The 22,143-nt window shown below is 51.2% G+C and overlaps 1 protein-coding gene across 1 annotated transcript; it reads right to left on the bottom strand.

Moving 5' to 3' along the window:
• Positions 1-1,807: 1,807 nt before the first annotated feature.
• Positions 1,808-15,693, bottom strand: LOC142024728 (cytochrome P450 2F3-like). Its single transcript, XM_075016897.1, has 9 exons — positions 15,517-15,693; positions 13,323-13,485; positions 12,397-12,546; positions 11,607-11,764; positions 9,664-9,840; positions 8,737-8,878; positions 5,789-5,976; positions 4,873-5,014; positions 1,808-2,001 (listed from the first exon to the last, which is right to left on the bottom strand). Exons 1-9 carry the CDS (start codon positions 15,691-15,693, stop codon positions 1,820-1,822), a joined length of 1,479 nt encoding a protein of 492 aa, XP_074872998.1. The 3' UTR covers positions 1,808-1,819.
• Between the last annotated feature and the right edge of the window lie 6,450 nt (positions 15,694-22,143).

The following is a 22,143-nucleotide window of genomic DNA, read 5'->3' as shown; positions in this document are numbered from 1 at the left end:
GGCTTCTAACCTTCTCTCTAGCTCCAGCAAGAATGGACAACTATTCTCTGTGTAAGGAATGTGGCAGCAGGAATGCAATGCTGCTGAAGGCTGGGAGGAATGTGTCTCCCAGAGGGCATTTACATAAGAATGCATGGGTGTGCGTGTGTGATACCTTTCAGGCAAAGCCTGATGGGTAGCAAGTAAGCAATGAGATTTTGTCTATTGTAAACACAATTATTGTAAAATCACAATTTATGCTGACACTCAGTGTGGGAGTTGTGGGATGTCACCAATGCTGTGGGTTGTTGTAGGGGGACAGGGCAATTGCCATAGCCGTGTAAGATGTTAATTACACAGGGCTCCCTGGTTTAAAGCATGGTAAGGCAAGACAAATAGCATAGTGATTAGAAAAGTTTTCTGGATTCTGTGCCCTGCTGATATAGCTTTAAGCCTGGTTTGTCTAGCCTTTTTTTCTCTTGAAAAATAGAGCTGGGTACTAGGGTTTTCATGAAACCCCAAGCTAGACTATGTCTACACTAGCCCCAAACTTTGAAATGGCCTTGCGAATAGTCATTTTGAAGTTTACAAATGAAGCATGGAAATACATATTCAGTGCCTCATTAGATGTGGGCAGCTGGGCACTTTGAAATTGACGTGATTTGTTCAGATGGGAGTCCTTTTTGAAAGGACCCTGCCTACTTTGAAGTCCCCTTATTCATATGAGCAGATGGGAATAAGGGGACTTCGAAGTAGCCAGAGTCCTTTAGAAAAGGAGCCCCGTCGGGACGAGCCGTGTGGCGGCGAGCCGCATCAATTTCGAAGTGCCGCGGCCACCCGCATGCTAATAAGGCACTGAATATGTATTTCAGCACTTCATTAGTAAACTTCGAAATGGCCATTTGCATGGCCATTTCGAAGTTCGGGGCTAGTGTAGAGGTAGCCCTAGAGATACCAAGAACTGAAATCACAGAGTGGTAGCTGAGGCCATGCAGAGCTGAAATCACAGGGTTCTGCCTCAGGGCAATCCCACAGTGGATGAGGGTGGCTGGTAGGAAGAGCGGAGGATGGTGTGATGGGTGGGCAGCTCTTAAGGGAGCAGCAGATGGGCAGACGGATGGATGGATGGATGGACGGCGTGACTGGCAGGTGGCCGGTAGGAGGAGTACCCAGAAGGTGGCAGTCAGTGGAATGCTGCAGACAAGTGGACAGGTAGTACTGTCCTGGTGATGCACCTGTGGGCTCTGGGTGTGGGACTGTACTGCGAGAGGTACACCCTGTAACTGTGTGGGGGGGAAAGGCAAAGAGTCCCAGCAAGAGACTTGGTTCTATAGCCTGTGGGGATGGTATCTCGTTAAAGGGGTTTGTCTCTCCTTTGCTTAGACAAACTGCATCTGTCACTGTAAACTTGGCGTAGGTTAGTGTTATTAAATAAGCTGTTTCTATCTTAAACTCTGTGCTTGTGGGGGGTGGGGGAGAACTGCCTTACGGGCACCCAGCAAGTGGGGTGAGATTGTCCCAGGCCACTGGGTGGGGGCTCGAGCTGGTTGGTTGTATCCTTGACAGAAAACCCCTAGGAGCTGAACCCGGCCCTTCTGGCAGGCACCTGGCATTAATAGAAGGGTTACATCTGCATTTGATTTTAATGAAAGCCCACCTGTGCCGAGCACGGCCTTTGGAAAGGAAGGAAGCCACCAGAGAGCCTGGGGAACTCTCCAGAGCTGGTAACGCTGAATTTCTCCTGATGAGAAGCTGCAAGCGAGAAGCCTGAGACCTCCTCTCCTGTGCCCAGGAAGCTGCAGGAGACGAGGCTGCGAGAAGGGGACGGGGCGGCCGGTGGTCAGCGAGAGACGGCGCAGAACTTGGAGGGCCGAGGCTTATACCCACATTCGCCCCTCTGGTGCGAGGTGTCGATTTCCTCCGGGCGGGTGAGGGGCGTGAGAGTGAAGTGCTGCAGGACGGTGGTGAAGAAGAGGAACAGCTCCATGCGGGCCAAGCCCTCGCCCGGGCACATCCGCTTCCCTGGGGGACAGGCACACGGTGACGTCTGAGCCATGCCTGGGGGCCAGGTGCATTTCAGGACCTCTCTTGCCCAAAGTCTTGGCTAACCTGACCCTGCAGATGGGGCTCAGGCACCTTTAAGGCTCTTTTCAAGCGCCCTGTATTCTGGGACTGGCCTCCAGCGTCAGTTACAGCATCCTTGGGGCTGCTCTAAGTCAGGCTTCCTTCACTTTATGGGCCAGGGGAGCAGAGACCGGCCACAGCACAGTGCGCTTTGGCCACAACCCCCGCGCATCCCCACAGGCCCTGGGGGGCAGGGAACAGCCACAGCACACACACCCCGTCCAAGCTCTGCATTGGCGCCAGGGAGCAGGGCCCTTATGTCACCTCTGCAGCTTGTGGGAGACCCCGGCCCCTCAGGGGTCATTTCTACCCCATGGTGTCACAGAGAGGATGGCACCCCCACAAAGGGCTGGATCTGAGGCCAGGGCTGGTCCAGGCAGTCACAGCCAGGGATCCCTCCAATTTATTTCAGTCATAGAATCATAGAAGAGTAGGACTGGAAGGGACCTCGAGAGGCCATCGAGTCCAGCCCCCTGCCCTCATGGCAGGACCAAGCACTTTCTAGACCATCCCTGAAGCCATCTATCTAACCTCTTCTTAAATAGCTCCAGTGATGGAGATTCCACCACCTCCCTTGGCAATTCGTTCCAGTGTTTGATCACCCTGAGAGTTAGGAACTTTTTCCTAATGTCCAACCTGAACCTCCCCTGCTGCAATTTAAGTCCATTGCCTCTTGTTCTATCCTCAGAGGCCAAAAAGAACAAGTTCCCTCCCTCTGCCTTATGACACCCTTTTAGATACCTGAAAACTGCTATCATGTCCCCCCTCAATCTTCTCTTTTCCAAACTAAACAAGCCCAATTCTTTCAGCCTTTCTTCATAGGTCACATTTGCTAGACCTTTGATCATTCTCGTTGCTCTCCTCTGGACCCTCTCCAATTTCTCCACATCCTTCCTGAACTGCAGTGCCCAGAACTGGACACAATACTCCACCTGAGGCCTAACCAGCACAGAGTAGAGCGGGAGAATGACTTCTTGTGTCTTGTTCACAACACACCTGTTAATGCATCCCAGAATCATGTTTGCTTTTTTTGCAACAGCATCACACTGTTGACTCATATTTAGCTTGTGGTCCACTATAACCCCTAGATCCCTTTCTGCTGTACTCATTCCTAGGCAGTCCTTTCCCATTCTGTATGTGTGACACTGATTGTTCCTTCCTAAGTGGAGCACTTTGCATTTGTCCTTATTAAACTTCATCCTGTCTACCTCAGCCCATTTCTCCAGTTTATCCAGATCCTTTTGAATTATGACCCTATACTCCAAGGACGTTGCAACCCCTCCCAGCTTGGTATCATCTGCAAACTTAATAAGTGTACTTTCTATGTCAATATCTAAATCGTTAATGAAGATATTGAACAGAACCGGTCCTAAAACAGACCCCTGTAGAACCCCACTAGTTATACTTTCCCAGCAGGATTGAAAGCCATTAATAACTACTCTCTGGGTATGGTTATCCAGCCATTTGTTCACCCACCTTTTAGTAGCCCCATCTAAGTTGTATTTGCATAGTTTATTGATAAGTATATTATGTGAGACCGTGTCAAATGCTTTACTGAAGTCTAGATATACCACATCCACCGCTTCTCCCTTATCCACAAGGCTCGTTATTCTATCAAAGAAAGCTATTAGATTGGTTTGACATGATCTTTTTTTAACAAAACCATGCTGGCTGTTCCCTATCACCTTACCACCTTCCAAATGCTTGCAGATGATTTCTTTAATTACCTGCTCCATTATCTTTCCTGTCACAGAAGTTAAGCTGACTGGCCTGTACTTTCCTGGGTTATTCTTGTTCCTCTTTTTATAAATGGGTACTATATTTGCCCTTTTCCAGTCTTCTGGGATCTCTCCCATCTCCCACGATTTTCCAAAAATGATTGCTAAAGTCTCAGATCTCTTCTATCAGCTCCTTGAGGATTCTAGGATGCATTTCATCAGGCCCTGGTGATTTGCACACATCTAATTTTTCTAAGTAAATTTTAATTTGTTCTTTTCTTATTTCATCTTCTAAACCTACCCCTTTTTCACTAGCATTCTCTATGTCAGGCATTCCTTCAGATTTCTCAGTGAAGACTGAAACAAAGAAATCATTAAACATCTCTGCCATTTCCAAATTCCCTGTTACTGTTTCTCCCTCCTCACTGACCAATGGGCCTACCCTCTCCTTGGTCTTCCTCTTGTTACCAATGTATTTGTAAAAAACCTTCTTGTTTCCCTTTATGCTTGTAGCTAGTTTGAGCTCATTTTGTGCCTTAGCCTTTCTAATCTTGCTCCTGCATGCTCGTGTTGTTTGCCTATATTCGTCCTTTGTAATTTGTCCTAGTTTCCATTTCTTATACGATTCCTTTTTTATTTTGAGATCACACAAGATCTCCTGGTTAAGCCAAGGCAGTCTTTTGCCATGTTTTCTATCTTTCCTATGCAGCAGGATAGCTTGCTTTTGGGCCCTTAATAACGTCCCTTTGAAAAACTGCCAACTCAGATGTCATGGACAGAATAAATGTTGTTACCGGCACCTAGGCAGGTGTGGATGTGCACCACCACGAGAAACACAGGCTGCCAGCAGCGGGGGCTGTGGGCGCTCTGCTGATCAGCTGGGCAGCGCCTGAATCTCCCCGGGCTGCTGCCTCAGCCCTCAGAGCATAGGGAACCACGCTCACCTCCACTGAGGCCAGTACAGCAATAGACACATTGAGGGAAACAACCTCCCTCCCCTGGGCTTCCAGCCCATTTGCTCCCACGTCCTGGCCCAGGAGGCCCCACACACCCGTCGAGAAGGCCATGAAGGCCGCTTGCTTCCGGAAGCCTCCCCTCTCATCCAGGAAGTGGGCCGGGTCGAAGGTGTCCGGATCGTTGAACTGGGTGGGGTCGTTGTGGACAGAAAGCAGCAGAGGGATCACGTTGGTGCCCTGGGCAGGAGAAGTGAACGGCTCCAGCACGTGTCCAGAGGCTCTCTCCACCCAGCCAGCTGTCCCTCTGCCCATCTTCAAACTCACTGACTCTCTGCCCATCCGTCTACCCACCCGCCCATCTAGCCACCCATCGCCTGCTCACCCATCCATCTGCACGTCCCTCTGACTTTGACCCCATCCAGCTTTCTGTCTCTCCACCCATCCTATCTGCCTGACAGTCCATCCACCTCTGCCCAGACGTGGCTAGGTAGCCTTCTGTCTTGGGTGCCTTAGACTACAGGTCCTGTGTCTTAGCCGGGGATTAGATTATTTATCCCTTCCGGTCCCTTCCCAGCCTCTGGTTCTGGGCGTCTACATCCATCCTGTGTCCCCACCCTCTCACCCGTATGTGCGCACGTCTCTCTGCCCACCCATCCGCAGTGTCTCATCTTTGCGTCTGTCCCATGGCAGCACCCTCCCACCTTGCCTGTCTCTACATCCGTCCCCCTCTCGGTCTGTCTATCCATTTATCCAAATTGTCTAGCCATCAGCATCATTTTCTGTCTGTCTGTCTCCTTCTCTATTCATGACATCCCTCAGCCTCTCTGCCCACCTCGTTCTCCCCGCCACCTCTTAGCCATGCTACGAACCCACCCTCTCGCCAGCCACCAGAACACCCATGTGTCCGTCCCATGGTCTAGCCCTCTGCCTCCCTCTGCCTCCCCTTTGGCAGCTGCTTAGCGAGGAGATTCCAGCCCCAGGACAGAGGTGGGGAGCGGGAAAGCCCTTTACCTTTGGAAGCAGAAAACCCCGGAAATAGGTGTCCCGGATCACCCTATGTGTCATCCCCAGAGAGACAATGTCAGTGAACCGCTGCATCTCATGGATCACAGCATCCGTGTAGGGCATGTGCACTCGGTCCTCTGCACACGGGCTGCGGTGCCGGCCGATCACCCGGTCGATCTCGGCGTGGACACGGGCTGTGGAACAGCAAGCAGCATGGGAAGCGGGTCAGGGCTGAGCAGGGTAGCTGGAAGCAGCCACGCAAGCCCGGCCATGTGGCAAGGCGAGCAAGGCAGTTGCTTTGGGTCTCATGCCTCAGGGCAAGCGGAAATGGAGGCGGGTCAGGGCTGGGCTGGGCAGCTTATGATCTCAGCTGCCCTGGGGCCAATTCTGAATCCCACGCCCCATCCCATGGCACTGGAATTGAAGTCAGACCTGGCTTGGGTTCCCAACTCTGACACTGACTCCCTGTGCAGCCTTTGGGAACTCCCTTAACACCTCCCCCTCTGCACAGGGTGAGACCAGCCACCTGCCTTTCCTAGGCTGAGTGTGAGGCAAATTGGGTTTTGGCATGTGTAGGGAGCAGGAGTGGCTGCGCCCTGAGCCAGAAGGGGAAGAGCCCCTCCCTGCACTTTGGTGGACAGAATTTGGCCCTGCTCCCTTACCCGACAGGAAGGCAAGCAGTGGGGCTACCAGTATCAAAACCCCAGCCCACAGCTCAGTAGGGTCCCAGCCACCAGTCCTGACTTCCCAGTGGGGCCAGGTGCCGGTAGCCCTGTCTCCCCCAGGCTCCCATGGGTGGTGGTAGTGGTGGCAGCTCAGTGGGGGAGGGATAAGCTCTGTGGTTTGAATATTGGCCTGCTAAACCCAGGGCTGTGAGTTCAATCCTTGGCATGAGGCCAAATAGATATTGGGGGTGGTGCTTAGCCCTGCCAAGAGGGCAGGCAGGGGACTAGACTCAATGACCTTCTGAGGTCCCTCCCAGTTCTGGGAGATGTGTATCTCCCATTATATACCGACCAAGGCCCTGCTCCCTGCTGGAGCCAGACCTGCCCCTGCCCTTGGCCAGCTATGAGGAGAGAGGGAGATATGGAAGGGTCACAGGGATCAGCATGGACCCCAGGTGCCAGGCTGCTGCCACCAACAGGGCCCCAGGCTGGGAACAGGGAGTGGGTGGCACCTTCCCTCCTGCCCCTGATTGCCTAGCACTCATTGCTGGACTGTAGTGTGACTGTTCCTGGGTGTTTGCTGCCACACCAGGCTTACTTTATATTCAATATGCCAATATTTTCATGGCTGACCTGGAACAGCGCTTCCTTAGCTCTCATCCACTAACACCCCCTCTCGACTTATGCTACATTGATGACATCTTCATCATCTGGACCCATGGGAAGGAGATTCTGGAGGAATTCCACCGGGACTTCAACAACTTTCACCCCAACATCAACCTCAGCCTGGAACAGTCCACACAGGAGATCCACTTCCTGGACACCACGGTGCTAATACACGACGGCCACATCAATACCACCTTGTACTGTAAACCCACTGACCACTACGCCTACCTTCATGCCTCCAGCTTCCATCCCAGACACACCACACAGTCCATTGTCTACAGCCAAGCACTAAGATATAACCGCATTTGCTCCAACCCCTCCAACAGAGACAAACACCTACAGGATCTCTACCAAGCATTCTTGAAACTGCAATACCCACCTGAGGAAGTGAAAAAACAGATCAACAGAGCCACACATGTGCCACGAAGCCTCTTACCACAGGACAAGCCCAAGAGAGAAACCAACAGAACACCACCACCCATCACCTACAGTCCTCAGCTAAAACCTCTACAGCGCATCATCAGGGATTTACAACCCATCCTGGACAATGATCCCCCACTTTCACAGGCCTTGGGAGGCAGACCAGTCCTTGCCCACAGACAACCTGCCAACCTGAAGCAAATCCTAACCAGCAACTATCCACCGCACCACAGTCACTCTAACTCAGGGACCCATCCATGCAACAAACCTCATTGCCAGCTCTGCCCACATATCTACACCGGCAACACCATTACAAGACCTAACCAGATCAGCCACACCATCGTGGGTCCATTCAGCTGCACATCTACCAATATAATTTATGCCATCATGTGCCAGCAATGCCCCTCTGCTATATACATCGGACAAACTGGACAGTCGATATGTAAAAAAATAAACGCACACAACTCAGATATCAGAAATGGCAATATACAAAAACCCGTAGGAGAGCACTTCAATCTCCCAGGCCACACAGTAGCAGACTTAAAAGTAGCTATCCTACAGCAAAGAAATTTCAGGACCAGACTCCAAAGAGACATTTCTGAGCTACAATTCATCTGCAAATTCGACACCCTCAGCTCAGGCTTAAACAAAGACTGTGAATGGCTGACTAAATACAAAAGCAGCTTCCCCTCCCTTGGTGTTCACACCTCCAGATCAACTGCTGGTAGTAAGCCTCACCCTTGCTGACTGAGCTAACCTTGTTATCCCCACCCTTGCTCTGGCTTATTTATACCTGGCCCTGCAGATTTCCATTACCAGCATCTGATGAAATGAGTTTGTGCTCACGAAAGCTCATGCTCAAAACTTTTCTGTTAGTCTGTAAGACGCCACAGGACCCCTTGTTGCTTTATATTGACTGTTTGCTGCCCTGCCTTGCACTAGGGCCTGGTCTCCACTTGCTTGTTGCCCCATCCTGCCCCAGGGCTTGAGCCTTTTGACTCTAGGATTAGACTAACAGTGTTGCACGCCCAGGGCCGGGCACGAGCCCACTGAAGCCAGCACACAGGACTGAGCCCCAGGACTGGGCACGGTAGGGAGCAGGAGCAGCCGCTCCCTGAGGCAAGCAGGCTACAGGGTGTCCGTGCAGTGCCTGGCCCCATCGCCCATTAGCAGCAATGACAGCGTCACCCGGCAGTGACTCACCCTGGATCTCTGGGTGCCTCGTGAGGATCAGGAAGCCAGACCACAGGGTGGTGCTGGTGGTCTCTGTGCCCCCAAGAAACAGGCTGTGTGCGGTTATCACCAGGCCCTCCATGTGGAAGTAGCTCTGGGGGTCATGTTTCTCCTGCAGAGGAAGCATATACGCCGCCTCAGTGGGTGGGTACCAGTCAGAATTCCACCCCACAGCACCCAGACCCCCCACTGGGAGGAGCAGCATCTCCCCACGGCTGCTCCCCAGACGTCTGGGCCCACTGCTGCTGCCAGGCGAGGGGCTCATCGGGCAGGGCGGGTGCTGGTGGCCCTGCATCTCTCCAGCTCCCACGGCTGGTGGTAGCTTCTCTCAACAGCCTGGCTCAGAAGAGGCTGCACTTTCAGGATCCCTGCGATATTCAGCAGCAGCAGCAGCATATGCTTCTCATTGGCACCGGCCTGGAGGTGGTTGGGTGCAGGCGTTGGGTTTGGGGGAGGTTCCTGGTGCTTTTCTCACCACTTTGAAGGGTGATGGAGTTGGTCGTTGGAGAGGCTCCAATGATTCCCTGTGGGGGAATGTTAGATCCCTGATCTCTGGGGTTAATCATTCAGACTCCTCTGGCAGAACCAGATTCATCTCCCCAAACCAGAATCAGAGCACATCATTGTAGCCAGCGATGCCAAAGCAAGGGACTGGCCCTGCCCCAAAGAGCTGACAATCTGTCTAGGCAAAGAAAGGACTGTGAGCCCTATTGCATGCATCGGGAACCTGAGGCACAGGGCAGTGACCCAGCAGACCAATAGCCACGTCAAGAACAGAAGCCAGGCCCCCTGGAGCCCAGTCCAGCACCCAGCCACTAGGACACACTGCCTGTCTTATTGAACCAACAGCAGTTTTAATGGGGTCGGTCATCACCCCCATTCCTGCAACCCTCTGACCTGCTCCATCCTGAGTAGGAAGCAATCAATGACATCACGAGGGCAGTTGGGGTTGAAGGATTCCTGGTGCATCTTCACCTGCTCCAGGAGGAAGAGCCGCAGCTGCTTGAAGTTCTGGAAGAACCTGTTGTGAGGCCCTGGCAGATAGTACATGAGGCCAGGGAAGATGCTGTACATCTGGGGAGAGGGTGTGACATTACTGGACTGCAATACAGGACGTTGTTGTAACCACTGGGATATGGGAGGTTATGTTTCTGATATTTATATGCATGTGCATTTTGAGTATTGGCTTTGTTTCTCTTTCTTGGCAGTCACTCGATAACGACCTGGACATCTTCATATCACCCTCCTGTTGGCTCTGTAGTTGTACTTCAAATGCTTGATTGCGGAGGACACCAACAGAAGGCTTGGCCAGCCCATTGTGAAAGGACGGCTGGGCAGTGAGGAGAGGGGAGCCAGGCCAGGCTCGAGCACGGCCACGTGTGTCTGGGCGGGTTACCATCCCAGACCGCCTCAGGCGTGCATGGGAGCATAGTCATTGCCGTAATGAGCTGTGCTGCACAAGCACAGGGGTCAAAACAAAAAGCAGTCAAGTAGCACTTTAAAGACTAGCAAAATGGTTTATTAGGTGAGCTTTCGTGGGACAGACCCACTTCTTCAGACCAGAGCCAGACCAGAACAGACAATATTTAAGGCACAAAGAACCAAAAACAGTAAGCAAGGAGGACAAATCAGAAAAAGATAATCAAGGTGAGCAAATCAGAGAGTGGAGGGGTAGGGGGGAAGGTCAAGAATTAGATTGAGCCAAGTATGCAGACGAGCCCCTATAGTGACTCAGAAAGTTCCCATCACGATTTAAACCATGTGTTAATGTGCTGAATTTGAATATAAAAGCCAGCTCAGATGTTTCTCTTTGCAAAACGGTGCGACAATTTCTTTTCTGTAACACACATACCTTGAGGTCATTGACAGAATGCCCCATTCCATTAAAATGTTGACTAACTGGTTTGTGGATCTGGAGTGTTTTGACGTCTGTTTTGTGCCCGTTGACCCTTTGTCTAAGGGAGTTAGAAGTCTGTCCAGTATACAAAGCATCTGGGCATTGTTGGCACATGATGGCATATATGATGTTAGTATCATGGGCACTTTCTCAAGCTCCTCTACTAACATCATATATGCCATCATGTGCCAACAATGCCCAGATGCTTTGTATACTGGACAGACTTCTAACTCCCTTAGACAAAGGGTCAACGGGCACAAAACAGACGTCAAAACACTCCAGATCCACAAACCAGTTAGTCAACATTTTAATGGAATGGGGCATTCTGTCAATGACCTCAAGGTATGTGTGTTACAGAAAAGAAATTGTCGCACCGTTTTGCAAAGAGAAACATCTGAGCTGGCTTTTATATTCAAATTCGGCACATTAACACATGGTTTAAATCGTGATGGGAACTTTCTGAGTCACTATAGGGGCTCGTCTGCATACTTGGCTCAATCTAATTCTTGACCTTCCCCCCTACCCCTCCACTCTCTGATTGGCTCACCTTGATTATCTTTTTCTGATTTGTCCTCCTTGATTACTGTTTTTGGTTCTCTGTGCCTTAAATATTGAGTCTGTTCTGGTCTGGCTCTGGTCTGAAGAAGTGGGTCTGTCCCACAAAAGCTCACCTAATAAACCATTTTGCTAGTCTTTAAAGTGCTACTTGACTGCTTTTTGTTTTGATAGTGTATAGACTAGCACAGCTCCCTCTCTGTTACTATTCAAGCACAGGGGTGTGCATGTCACTGATCTCGTGGGATGGAGTCACCAAGTGACGAGACAGCTCAGTGGGGATCGATTGTTAAACAATTGCTCTCCATGTCAGCCAAGGAGGCAGCGAGGAACACACACATGAAAGGAGACCACCCCAGAGAGGCAACCTCCCCCAGGCAACACCCACCTGCCCCCATTGGGAGCTCAACAGATGGAAGTTCTGGGTGATGAGGCCGACCAGGGTGAGAAAGTTCCTGTCCTCGTAGTCAAAGCGCTGCCCAAAGACGATGAAGCAGATGACGTTGAAGACGGCCCGGCTGAGGATGGTGGGGCTGAAGGGTGCGGCTAGCAAAGGGGAGGAAAATAACTTTGATTCTTGGTCAAGTCCTGAGCAGGCCCAGGCTAAGCAGGGTCTGAAAGGGTCACTGCAGGGCTGGGAAATAGGGGAGGGGGGGACCTCAGCGGTGGGTGGGGATTCTCCTTGGTGTAAGGGCAGCACCAGTGGTGCTGTGCAGCACAGAGTGCGGTCTCCTCTGTGTTGACCCCTCTGTCCTAGCTGACATGGGGGGGCGGAGGGTGCTGTGCTCAAGGGGGGTGCACTCCCTTGGCTGGCAGGTCTTGTCCCAGGGCAGCACGACAGGCTAGTGTGGGAGCAGGGAGCAGTACAGGGTTTCACTGGCCCTAAGGTGGCACTAGGGGTGTTGAGTGGGGTGGGGGTTCAGCAGGGGGCGCTCTCCCCCGGCAGGCAGGGCTGGCCCAGGGTGGTGCTAAGGGGTACTGAGTGAGGCAGGGAGCGGGGTGGGGGTTCAGCAGGGGGCGCTCTGCCCCGGCAGGCAGCACTGGCTGTGATGCCCCAGCACAGCACTAGGGGGCGCCGACTGTTCCCTCCCTGCAGGAGGTATGGCAGCAATTCTGCCTGGACGGGAGCTGCGTCCCGGCGGCTGCAGCCCGGCCGGGCCTTTCCCCCAGGCGCCCACCTTGGGTTCGGGCGAGCTCCTGCACCAGGCACTGCGCCTCCTCCTGGATCCGCTGCTCCAGGCTGCGCTTCCCCACGCCCAAGTCGCGCAGCGTGTGCACAGTGAATCTCCGCAGCACCTTCCACTGCTCCCCGTGGCTCATAAAAAGACCTGGGGGGCAGAGGGGTGAAGGATGGGCATAAAAAAATCCTCCCCCACGAATACAGCTGGGCTGCCTCAATGTGCACCAGCCCCAGGCCTGGAGGAAATGAGGATCTCTGAGCTCTGCTCATCCACAGCCAAGAGACCTTCCCCAGCGCCCGGCATTCCTTCTCTAGCCCACTAGTCCCCACTGCCCTCAGGAGCTAAGGAGAGAACCCAGGAGTCCTGGGTCTCAGCAACCTGCCGTGGCGCTAACCATTAGACCCCACTGCCCCTGAATCTGGTCTCTCGCTCTCTCACACACTCTGTGTACACACTACCATACACCAGGTTGGAGGGACTCTTGGAATACAGGTCACCTGGAGATGGCCTGTGACACTGACTCTAAATCTGAAGCCCTCTGCAGGGGCAGAATCATTATCTGCATTTTGTAGGTGGGGAAACTGAGGCACAGCAAGATACATGCACCTGCTTGTGCTCATGAAGGGCATTGAAGGCAGAGCTGGGAATTGACCCCTGAACCCTCCAGAGCATGTTACCGTGTACTCAGCCAGAGAGTGGGGGGGAAACTGAGGAAGAGACAGGTGAAATGCCTGGCTCGTGTGGTCATCCAGTAGGTTATTGGTGACCCCGGAGGCGTCCTGGCTCCAGACGAAGTGCCTGAACTATAAAACCAGGTGTATCATCTGTGGGTCTTGCCCCATTTCCCTAAGTCTGCAAATCTAAGACACTGAATGCTGAGCAGGGTCATCCAACTGCACCGGGAGGGAGAGGGGATACCTCACCATTTCCTTGGTTGATGCGGACCAGAAAGGGCATATCCCCACGTCCGCTGAACTCCTCCGCTTGGTCCTGCAGGGCCTCCTTCACCGCCCGGTAGCCGCACAGCACCACAGAGGGCCGGGGGCCCAGGTGTATGGTGTAGACAGGCCCATAGCGTTTGCTGAGCTGCAAACACGGAGTGATGTCAGGAGTAGGCTCAGGGGTCCCATGTCAAACATATAGCCATGCAATCATAGCACTTAGCTTCCACTGCGAGTCCCAATCCTTCCCTGAAGCCGGGGAGAGAACCCAGGTGGCCTGGTTCCAAGCTCGTCCCTTGCTCTCATCAGTAGACCCTGCTCTCCCCACCAAAAGCTTCCTACAGAGCTGCTAATCCTTTTGCAGCTGTTTAACCGGATATTCCACGTTCCTCCTTGCAACAGCTGGGCGCAGCAGGAGGTGCTGGGCGCAGCTGGGAGCCAGGACGCAGGGGGCTTATCCCTGCCTTGGTGAGACTTCTGGACTTCTGAGGCACTGCTGACAGGGTACATTCAGGGTGAGTTCCTCAGTGACAGAGCCACATGCAGCCCGAGACTGGAGTCTACCACCGGAAGGCACCCCTAATCGGTCACAAAGAGCACGTCGGTTCACCACATTGGCCAGCAGAAAGTCAGACAAGCAACTCCCTTAGAAACTGCAGCTTTCTCTGTGCAATCACCAGAACCACTCCTACACCTGAGAGGTTACGAACACGAATCTCACCAACTCCACACAAGTTCCTCTGATCCCAAAGGATCAGCTGCATGCCCCGGTGAATTCATACCTCAGCTCTTACCACACAGAACATGCTGTGCGTGTCCTTCAGAATCTAAAATCGAAAGGGTTGTTAATAAAAGGAGATAAAAGGTTGAGAATAAAATTGTTAAAGGAGTTAAATTACAGGCATCATGAGCAAGGCGCTTGGGTCAGGCTTGCAGCAGAGACGAAATAATCTGCTCTTTTTTATATATCTCTGGGATACACACTTTGATAGGATGGGTCATCAGCTCCGTTCATAGCAAAGAGGCTTAGTCGCCATGAAGACAAATGGAGGAACCTCTAGGGCCCTTTCTGTCACCTTGGCAATGTGGAGGGAATTCCATCATTCTTGCTTTCTGAGAGTGCACCCCAGATGGAGTGTATCGCATGAGCAAGTCACCTCTCAACGCATCACTCAGTACTTGCTTACATACTTGCCCGAATATTCACACCAAAGTTCCTCAGATGAGAACTGGCACTTTGTCAGTCAAATGCTCCGATTCACCTGACTAGCCATCCTCTAGCAAGAGGCTGGCCAAGGATCCTGTTGACATCTTCCAGAAGCAAATATTTGAAATATAAGCACAGAGCCAATACGCATAATTTCAAATACAGAAATGACACAGGCATATGAGCAGTATAACCAGAACCAGAGAATTATAAGCTTTTCATAGACGTCTCATTTGGTCCACTTTGTGCAAGATTCTCATGAAAATATATAAAAAGTGGTAGAAACAATGTTTGTACGTCCATCTCGAAAATTCACTAACATCACAGTGGACTGTGGTAGTTGGGGGGGTATCTGGGAGCCAGGACTCCCAGTTCTGTCCTGGGGGCTGGGAGACCAGTGGGTGCTAATGGTGGGAGATGATGGCTGGAAACGAGGACTTCTGGGTTCTAATTCCCATCTCCACCAAGGGAGTGGGGGCTAGTGGTTAGAACTGGAGAGACTGCGAGGCAGGACTCTTGGGTTCCATCCACGATTCTGAGAGGGCTGTGGGGTCTAGTGGTAACTGCAGGGGGTCTGTCAATCTGCAATCCAGGGCTCTAGCCCTACTGCTGTCTCTGCCCCGATTCCTTGTCTTACGTGAGGGGAAGCTGCAGCACCCAACACAGGGGGCACTGTTCCAGAGTGGGGTCTCCAGGTGCAAGCGTCAGGCACATATGGAGGACACTGGGAGGAGACCCAGCTTTAGGGAGCCTGCTCTAGGAACTTGGGAGAACAGCACGGGATCAGCCCCTCACTGTGTTAAGCATGGGGCTGAAATAGCTGTGCTGTCCATTCTCCTAGCAGGGTCTGGGACCTGCCTGGGTTGCATTAACCTCCCTGGTCCCCACCAGTCACAGCTAGAGGCAGCCAGAAATTCCCCAGCCCTGTGCCCATGTCAGCCCCTCCAGGAAGGCAATGCCGGCCCTCACCGTGAGCAGCGCTCTGGACATGTCCTGCAGGTCCAGCTGCAGCAGGTTTCCCAGAAGGGGCAGCGGGCGCGGGCCGGAGGGCAGATGTCCACCGCTCCTCTGGCCCTTCCTGCTGCGGAACAGAAGCAGGCCGATGCCGATGAGCAGCACAAGCAGCGCGGCCGCAGCGATCGCCATGTGGGCGCAGCGACAGGAGCCCGGCTCAGCTCAGCAGAGGGTGAGCAGCCCGGTGGGGTGTTGGCGGCTGTGCTGGTATTAAATGCCCCTTCAGGTGCACAGCTGGCAGACTTCTCGGGTGAGAGAGGGGCGGGTTTTGCAGCCAGCTGACTCGCTGGCAGCCGGGCCAAGGGCTTTATGCCAGTAGCAGCAAGTTCAGAGGGCGTCTCTCACCCACTTGCACTCTGGCAAGGATGCAAAACATGGAGGACAGAGAGTCTGACTGTTCTGTTCTGGACCCAGGTGCATAGCGGGGCTGGTATGGAGTGGTACCAGCCAGTAAGTTCTTTGGCATATCCTCCCCTCCACTCAGGGCCAGGACTAGAACCCAGGGCCCGACTCCCAGGGTGGCTGCTTGACCATGTTCCCTCCAACCTGGATTCCTGTCAGCAATCCTACAGGTTTTCCCTCACAGGGCAAAATACACAGGTTTCAGGCAGGGTTTTCCCACCTTCAAAGGTCTAAAGCAAGCGTCAGCAACCCCTATGAGAAGGAGGGCAGAAATCTGACTTCTTGAACTCTTGTCCCATGGGAAGCAAGATTAACAGAAAAAACAACTGAAGAGAGCTGGCAGGTTTTCAAAAGGACATTATTAAGTGCCCAAAAGCAAACTATACTGCTCCGTAGGAAGGATAGAAATTATGGCAAAGGTCCGGCTTGGCTTCGCCAAGAGATCTTGCATAATCTCATGTAACCCTTCTATTAATGCCGGGTGCCTGCCAGAAGGGCCGGGTTCAGCTCCTAGCGTTTTTTTGTCAAGGATACAACCAACCAGCTCGAGCCCCAACCCAGTGGCCTGGGACAATCTCACCCTACTTGCTGGGTGCCTGTACGGCTGTTCTCCCCACAACTCACGAGCACAGAGTTTAAGATGGAAACAGCTTATTTAATAACAATAACTTACGCCAAGTTTACAGTGACGTATCTAAGTCACTGGATATCTAAGCAAAGGAGAGACAAACCCCTTAACAAGACACCATCCCCATACGCTACAGAACCAAGTATCCTGCTGGGGCTCTTTGCCTTTCCCTCACACACAGTTACAGGGTGTACCTCTCACCATGCAGTCCCACACCCAGAGCCCACAGGTACATCACCAGGGCAGTACTAGCTGTCCACTTGCCGGCAGCATCCCACTGACCTGCTGGCTGCTTCTCCTACCAGCCACCTGCCACTTGTGCTGTCTGGCCACTAGCTGCTCACCATCATCCACACCCTGAGACAGAAAACTGTGATTTTAGCTCTAAATATCTCTAGTGCACAGATTCATGAAAACCCTAGTACCCAACTCTATGCTTCAATAGGGCTAAGTCCACACTAGTCAAAAACTTCAAAATGGCCATGCAAATGTCCATTTCAAAGTTTACTAGTAGAAGTGCTGAAATACGTATTCAGCACCTTATTAGAATGCAGAATTAACACCTCTCATCACCCCACAGCTGGTGCAATCACAATTCCTCTTCAAAAAGACCTCTGAGGCTACATCTACACTAGCCCCAAACTTCGAAATGGCCACACAAATGGCCATTTTGAAGTTTACTAATGAAGCACTGAAATACATATTCAGCGCCTCATTAGCAGGCGGGTGGCTATGGCACTTCGAAATTGACGCGCCTCGCCGCTGCGCGGCTTGTCCCGACGGGGCTCCTTTTCGAAAGGATCCTGCCTACTTTGAAGTCCCCTTATTCCCATCTACTCACAGGAATAAGGGGACTTCGAAGTAGGCGGGGTCCTTTCAAAAAGGAGCCCCGTCGGGACGAGCTGTGCGGCAGCGAGTCGCATCAATTTCGAAGTGCCACAGCCGCCCGCATGCTAATGAGGCGCTGAATATGTATTTCAGTGCTTCATTAGTAAACTTCAAAATGGCCATTTACATGGCCATTTCGAAGTTTGGAGTTAGTGTAGACATAGCCATAAGGGCCATCTCCATGCTAGCCAAAAACTTCAAAATGGCTATGCAAATGGCTATTTTGAAGTTTACTAATGAAGTGCTGAAATACATATTCAGTGCCTCATTAGCATGCAGATGGCCACAGCACTTCGAAATTGATGTGGCTCCTCCAGACAGGGCTCCTTTTCGAAAGGACCCCGCCTACTTCTAAGTCCCCTTATTCCTATGAGCAGATAGGGTAAAGGGACTTAGAAGTAGGCGGGGTCCTTTCGAAAAGGAGCCCCGTCGGATGAGCCACGCAGCGGTGAGCCGCATCAATTTCAAAGTGCCGCGGCTGCCCGCATGCTAATGAGGCACTGAATATGTATTTCAGTGCTTCATTAGCAAACTTCTAAATGGCCATTTGCATGGCCATTTCGAAGTTTTTGGCTAGTGTAGACATGGCCTACACTTGCATTCCTCTTTCGAAAGAGACATGCAAATGAGGTAAATCAAAAATGCAAATGAGACATACATTTGCATGTTCTGCACCTCATTTGCATATTCTAATTTGAAAAGAGCTTCCTTCGAAAGAAGAAAGCCCATGTAGACGGTGCTTTTTCAAAAGTACACCCCATCTTCGAAAGAATCCTTCTTCCCATTAAATAAAGGGAAGGATTCTTTCGAAGATGGGTTTACTTTCGAAAGAGCAGCGTCTACGCTGGCTTTCTTCTTTCGAAAGAAGCTCTTTCGAAATTAGAATATGCAAATGAAGTGCTGGGTATGCAAATTTATACCTCATTTGCATTTTCAATTTGCCTCATTTGCATACCTCTTTCGCAAGAGGAATGCAAGTGTAGACACACCCAGGGTCCATCTACACTAGCCAGCTGCTTTGAAGTAGCCGGCACAACGTTGAAATAGCAAGCGTCACGTATACACGCACAGTGTGCTATTTCGACATTGAAATCAACGTTAGGCAGTGAGATGTCGAAGTCACTGTTCCCATCCAAAGATGGGCATAACGCCCTACTTCGACGTTCAACATCGAAGTAGGGCATGTGTAAACGATCCACATCCTGCTACTTTGAAATAGCGGGGTCCTCCATGGTGGCCATCAGCTGAGTGGTTGAGACGCTCTGTCCAGCCCCTGCAGGGCTCGATGGTTGCCACGTGCAGCAGCCCTTGCCCCAGGGCTTCTGGCTGCTGCTGCTGCAGCTGGGGGTCCATGCTGCATGCACAGGTTCTGCAAATGGTTGTCAGCTCTGTGGATCTCATGCTGTGCAGGGCAAGTGTGTCTGGGAGGGGCCTTTAAGGGAGCGGGTTGGGGCTTTGCTGGCCCCTTATTTCGATGGGGAGTGCTTGTGTGTGCGGACGCTCCACATTTCCTTCTGGGGCAGCTCCTTTTGACGTTCTCTGTCCCTACTTCGATGTTGAACATCGATGGCACCAGCCCTGGAAGACATGTAGATGATACATGTCGAAGTAGCCTATTTCGATGTCCTTACTTCGAAATGGGCTACTTCGACGTAGTGTGCTAGTGTAGACGTAGCCGAGGAGATTTCTGAGCCTTTAGCTATAATTTTTTAAAAGTCCTGGAAGTCAGGAGAGATTCCAGAAGACTGGAAAAGGGCAAACAGTTCCCACCTATAAAAAGGGGAAAATGAACAACCCAGGAAACTACAGACCAGTCAGTTTAACTTCTGTGTCGGGAAAGATAATGGAGCAACTAATTAAGGAATCCATCTGCAAACATCTAGAAGAAAATAAGTTGATAGGTAACAGCGAGCATGGATTTGTAAAGAATAGCTCATGCCAGACCAATCTGATAGCTTTTTTGACAGGATAACAAGTCTAGTGGATAAGGGAGAAGTGGTGGATATGGTATACCTAGACTTTAGTAAGGCATCTGACACAGTCTTGCATGATCTTCTTATCAATAAACTAAGCAAACACAGCTTAGTTGGGTTGGTGCATAACTGGCTGGATAACCGTTCTCAGAGACGAAGGGTCCTGTGGCACCTTATAGACTAACAGAAAAATTTTGAGCATGAGCATTCGTGAGCACAGACTCACTTCATCAGATGCTGGTCTTGGAAATCTGCAGGGCCAGGTATAAATAAACCAGAGCGAGGGTGGGGATAACAAGGTTAGCTCAGTCAGCAAGGGTGAGGCTTACTACCAGCAGTTGATCTGGAGGTGTGAACACCAAGGGAGGGCATTCACACCTCCAGATCAACTGCTGGTAGTAAGCCTCACCCTTCCTGACTGAGCTAACCTTGTTATCCCCACCCTTGCTCTGGCTTATTTATACCTGGCCCTGCAGATTTCCAAGACCAGCATCTGATGAAGTGAGTCTGTGCTCACAAAAGCTCATGCTCAAAACTTTTCTGTTAGTCCATAAGGTGCCACAGGACCCTTTGTTGTTGTTACAGATCCAGACGAACACGGCTGCCCCTCCGATACTCGTTCTCAGAGAGTAGTTCTCAATGGTTTGCAGTCAAGCTGGAAAGGTATAACAAGTGGAGATCCACAGGGGTCTGTTTTGGGACCGGTTCTATTCAATATCTTCATCGATGCTTTAGATATTGGCATAGAGAGCACACTTATTAAGTTTGCAGATGATACCAAGCTGAGAGGGGTGGCAACTGCTTCGAAGGACAGGGTCAGAATTTAAAATGATCTGGACAAACTGGAGAAATGGTCTGAAGTAAACAAGATGAAGTTTAATAAAGACAAATGAAAAGTGCTCTGCTTAGGAAAAACAATCAACTTCATACATATAGACTGGGAAGCAACTGTCTAGGAAGGAGTAGTGCAGAAAGGATTTCCAGGGGTCATAGTGGACCACAAGCTAAATATGAGTCAACAGTGTGATGCTGTTGCAAAAAAGCAAACTTGATTCTGGGATGCATTAACAGGAGTGTTGTGAGCAAGACACGAGAGGTCATTATTCTGCTCTACTCAGCTCTCATTAGGCCTCAGCTGGAGTATTGTGTCCAGTTCTGGGCACCACATTTCAAGAAAGATGTGGAGAAATTGGAGACGGTCCAGAGAAGAGTAACAAGAATGATTAAAGTTTGAGAGAACACGAGCGAGGACGGAAGACTGAAAGAACTGGGCTTGTTTAGTTTAGAAAAGAGAAGACTGAGAAGAGCCATGACAGCAGTTTCCAAGTACCTCAAACAGGGTTATAAGGAGGAGGGAGAAAAATTGTTCTCCTGGGCCTCTTAGGTTAGGACAAGGAGCAATGGGCTTAAACTGCAGCATGTTTAAACTAGACATTAGGAAAAAGTTCCTAACTGTCAGGGTGGTTAAACACTGGAATAAATTAGCTAGGCAGGTTGTGAAATCTCCATTGCTGAGGATGTAGTCAAGAGCAGGTTAGATAGACACCTGTGTGGTATAGTCTAGCTGCTGTTTTCTCCTGCCAAGAGAGCAGGGAACTGGCCTCGCTGACTCTTGAGGTCCCTTCCAGTTCTAGTGTTCTATGAGTCTATCTATGTACGCTCCGAGTGCCAGTGATACTTTCTAAAGTCACTCAGGCTATGGCGGGACTGTAGCTATAGTTCAAAATAATTTATGCAATTTGGATAATGCAAATTGCATAAATTATTTCAAGCTACCTTATTTTGAACTCAGTGCCAACCAAACAGCACCAGCATTCAAAGTAAGGCACAATTGGGAGATATCCACCACCCCTCCTCATGAGAGGGAAAGAGACAGACAGACACAGGTCAGCCAGCTGTATGTGGTGTGTGTGCTGCAGGGACGGCTGGATCATTTGTGGTTGCAGACCCCCTGTGCTGGCCTGTCCTCAGGGCCAGGGTCAGCTAAGAGGGTGGCAAGAAAAGGCCAGGAGGAATGGCTCCCCCTCCACCCGGGTCGGGGGACCTTCACCTTGTTCCTGTGGGTAAGCCTGGCCTGGGCTGGGCAAGCCGGGTTTTTTTACTTGTTGGGTGCTATAGATTTTGCCTGCAAGGGACTCCTGAATGACATAGATCCCGTAGCCCGGGTCTGTGACAGCCAGAATCTCCATCACCCGGTGATTATTGCCTATAATAATAATAAAAGACAGGATCTGATTTATGCAAACCAAACGAGTGGAAGTTTACTATGGGTAAATGTACAAATAAAGGAGGAAATGTAAACTACATGAGATTATAAAACTAATGTATAAAAGCAAGATCCAGGATCAAGGAGTGGAACTGATGGTGGCACAAGAGAACTGGAGTGCCAGAGGGGATTACGTATACAGCGTCTTGCTGGCCAGCATGCTGAAGAGGAGCACGTTGTGTGACTGGTTGGGTGCCTTGCAGTGGAGGATTCTCAGGCGTGGGCTGTCGGTAGCTCTGTCTCTCAGCAGTTTGCCCTGACTTGACACTTCCAGCAGCGCGCTGTGCGTCCATACACTCAGTGAACACAGCAGCAGGGTGTGTGCGTTACAATAAGGCGGTGTGCCATTGCACTTCTGTTCACACCCATGTGCATCCATGGCTGTAACCAACGGTCCCGGGCTACGTGTACATTACCGCAATGCA

Source organism: Carettochelys insculpta, chromosome 22 (genome assembly GCF_033958435.1).
Source record: "Carettochelys insculpta isolate YL-2023 chromosome 22, ASM3395843v1, whole genome shotgun sequence".
Lineage (NCBI taxonomy): Eukaryota > Metazoa > Chordata > Testudines > Carettochelyidae > Carettochelys > Carettochelys insculpta.
This window is presented reverse-complemented; position numbering and strand designations above follow the sequence as displayed.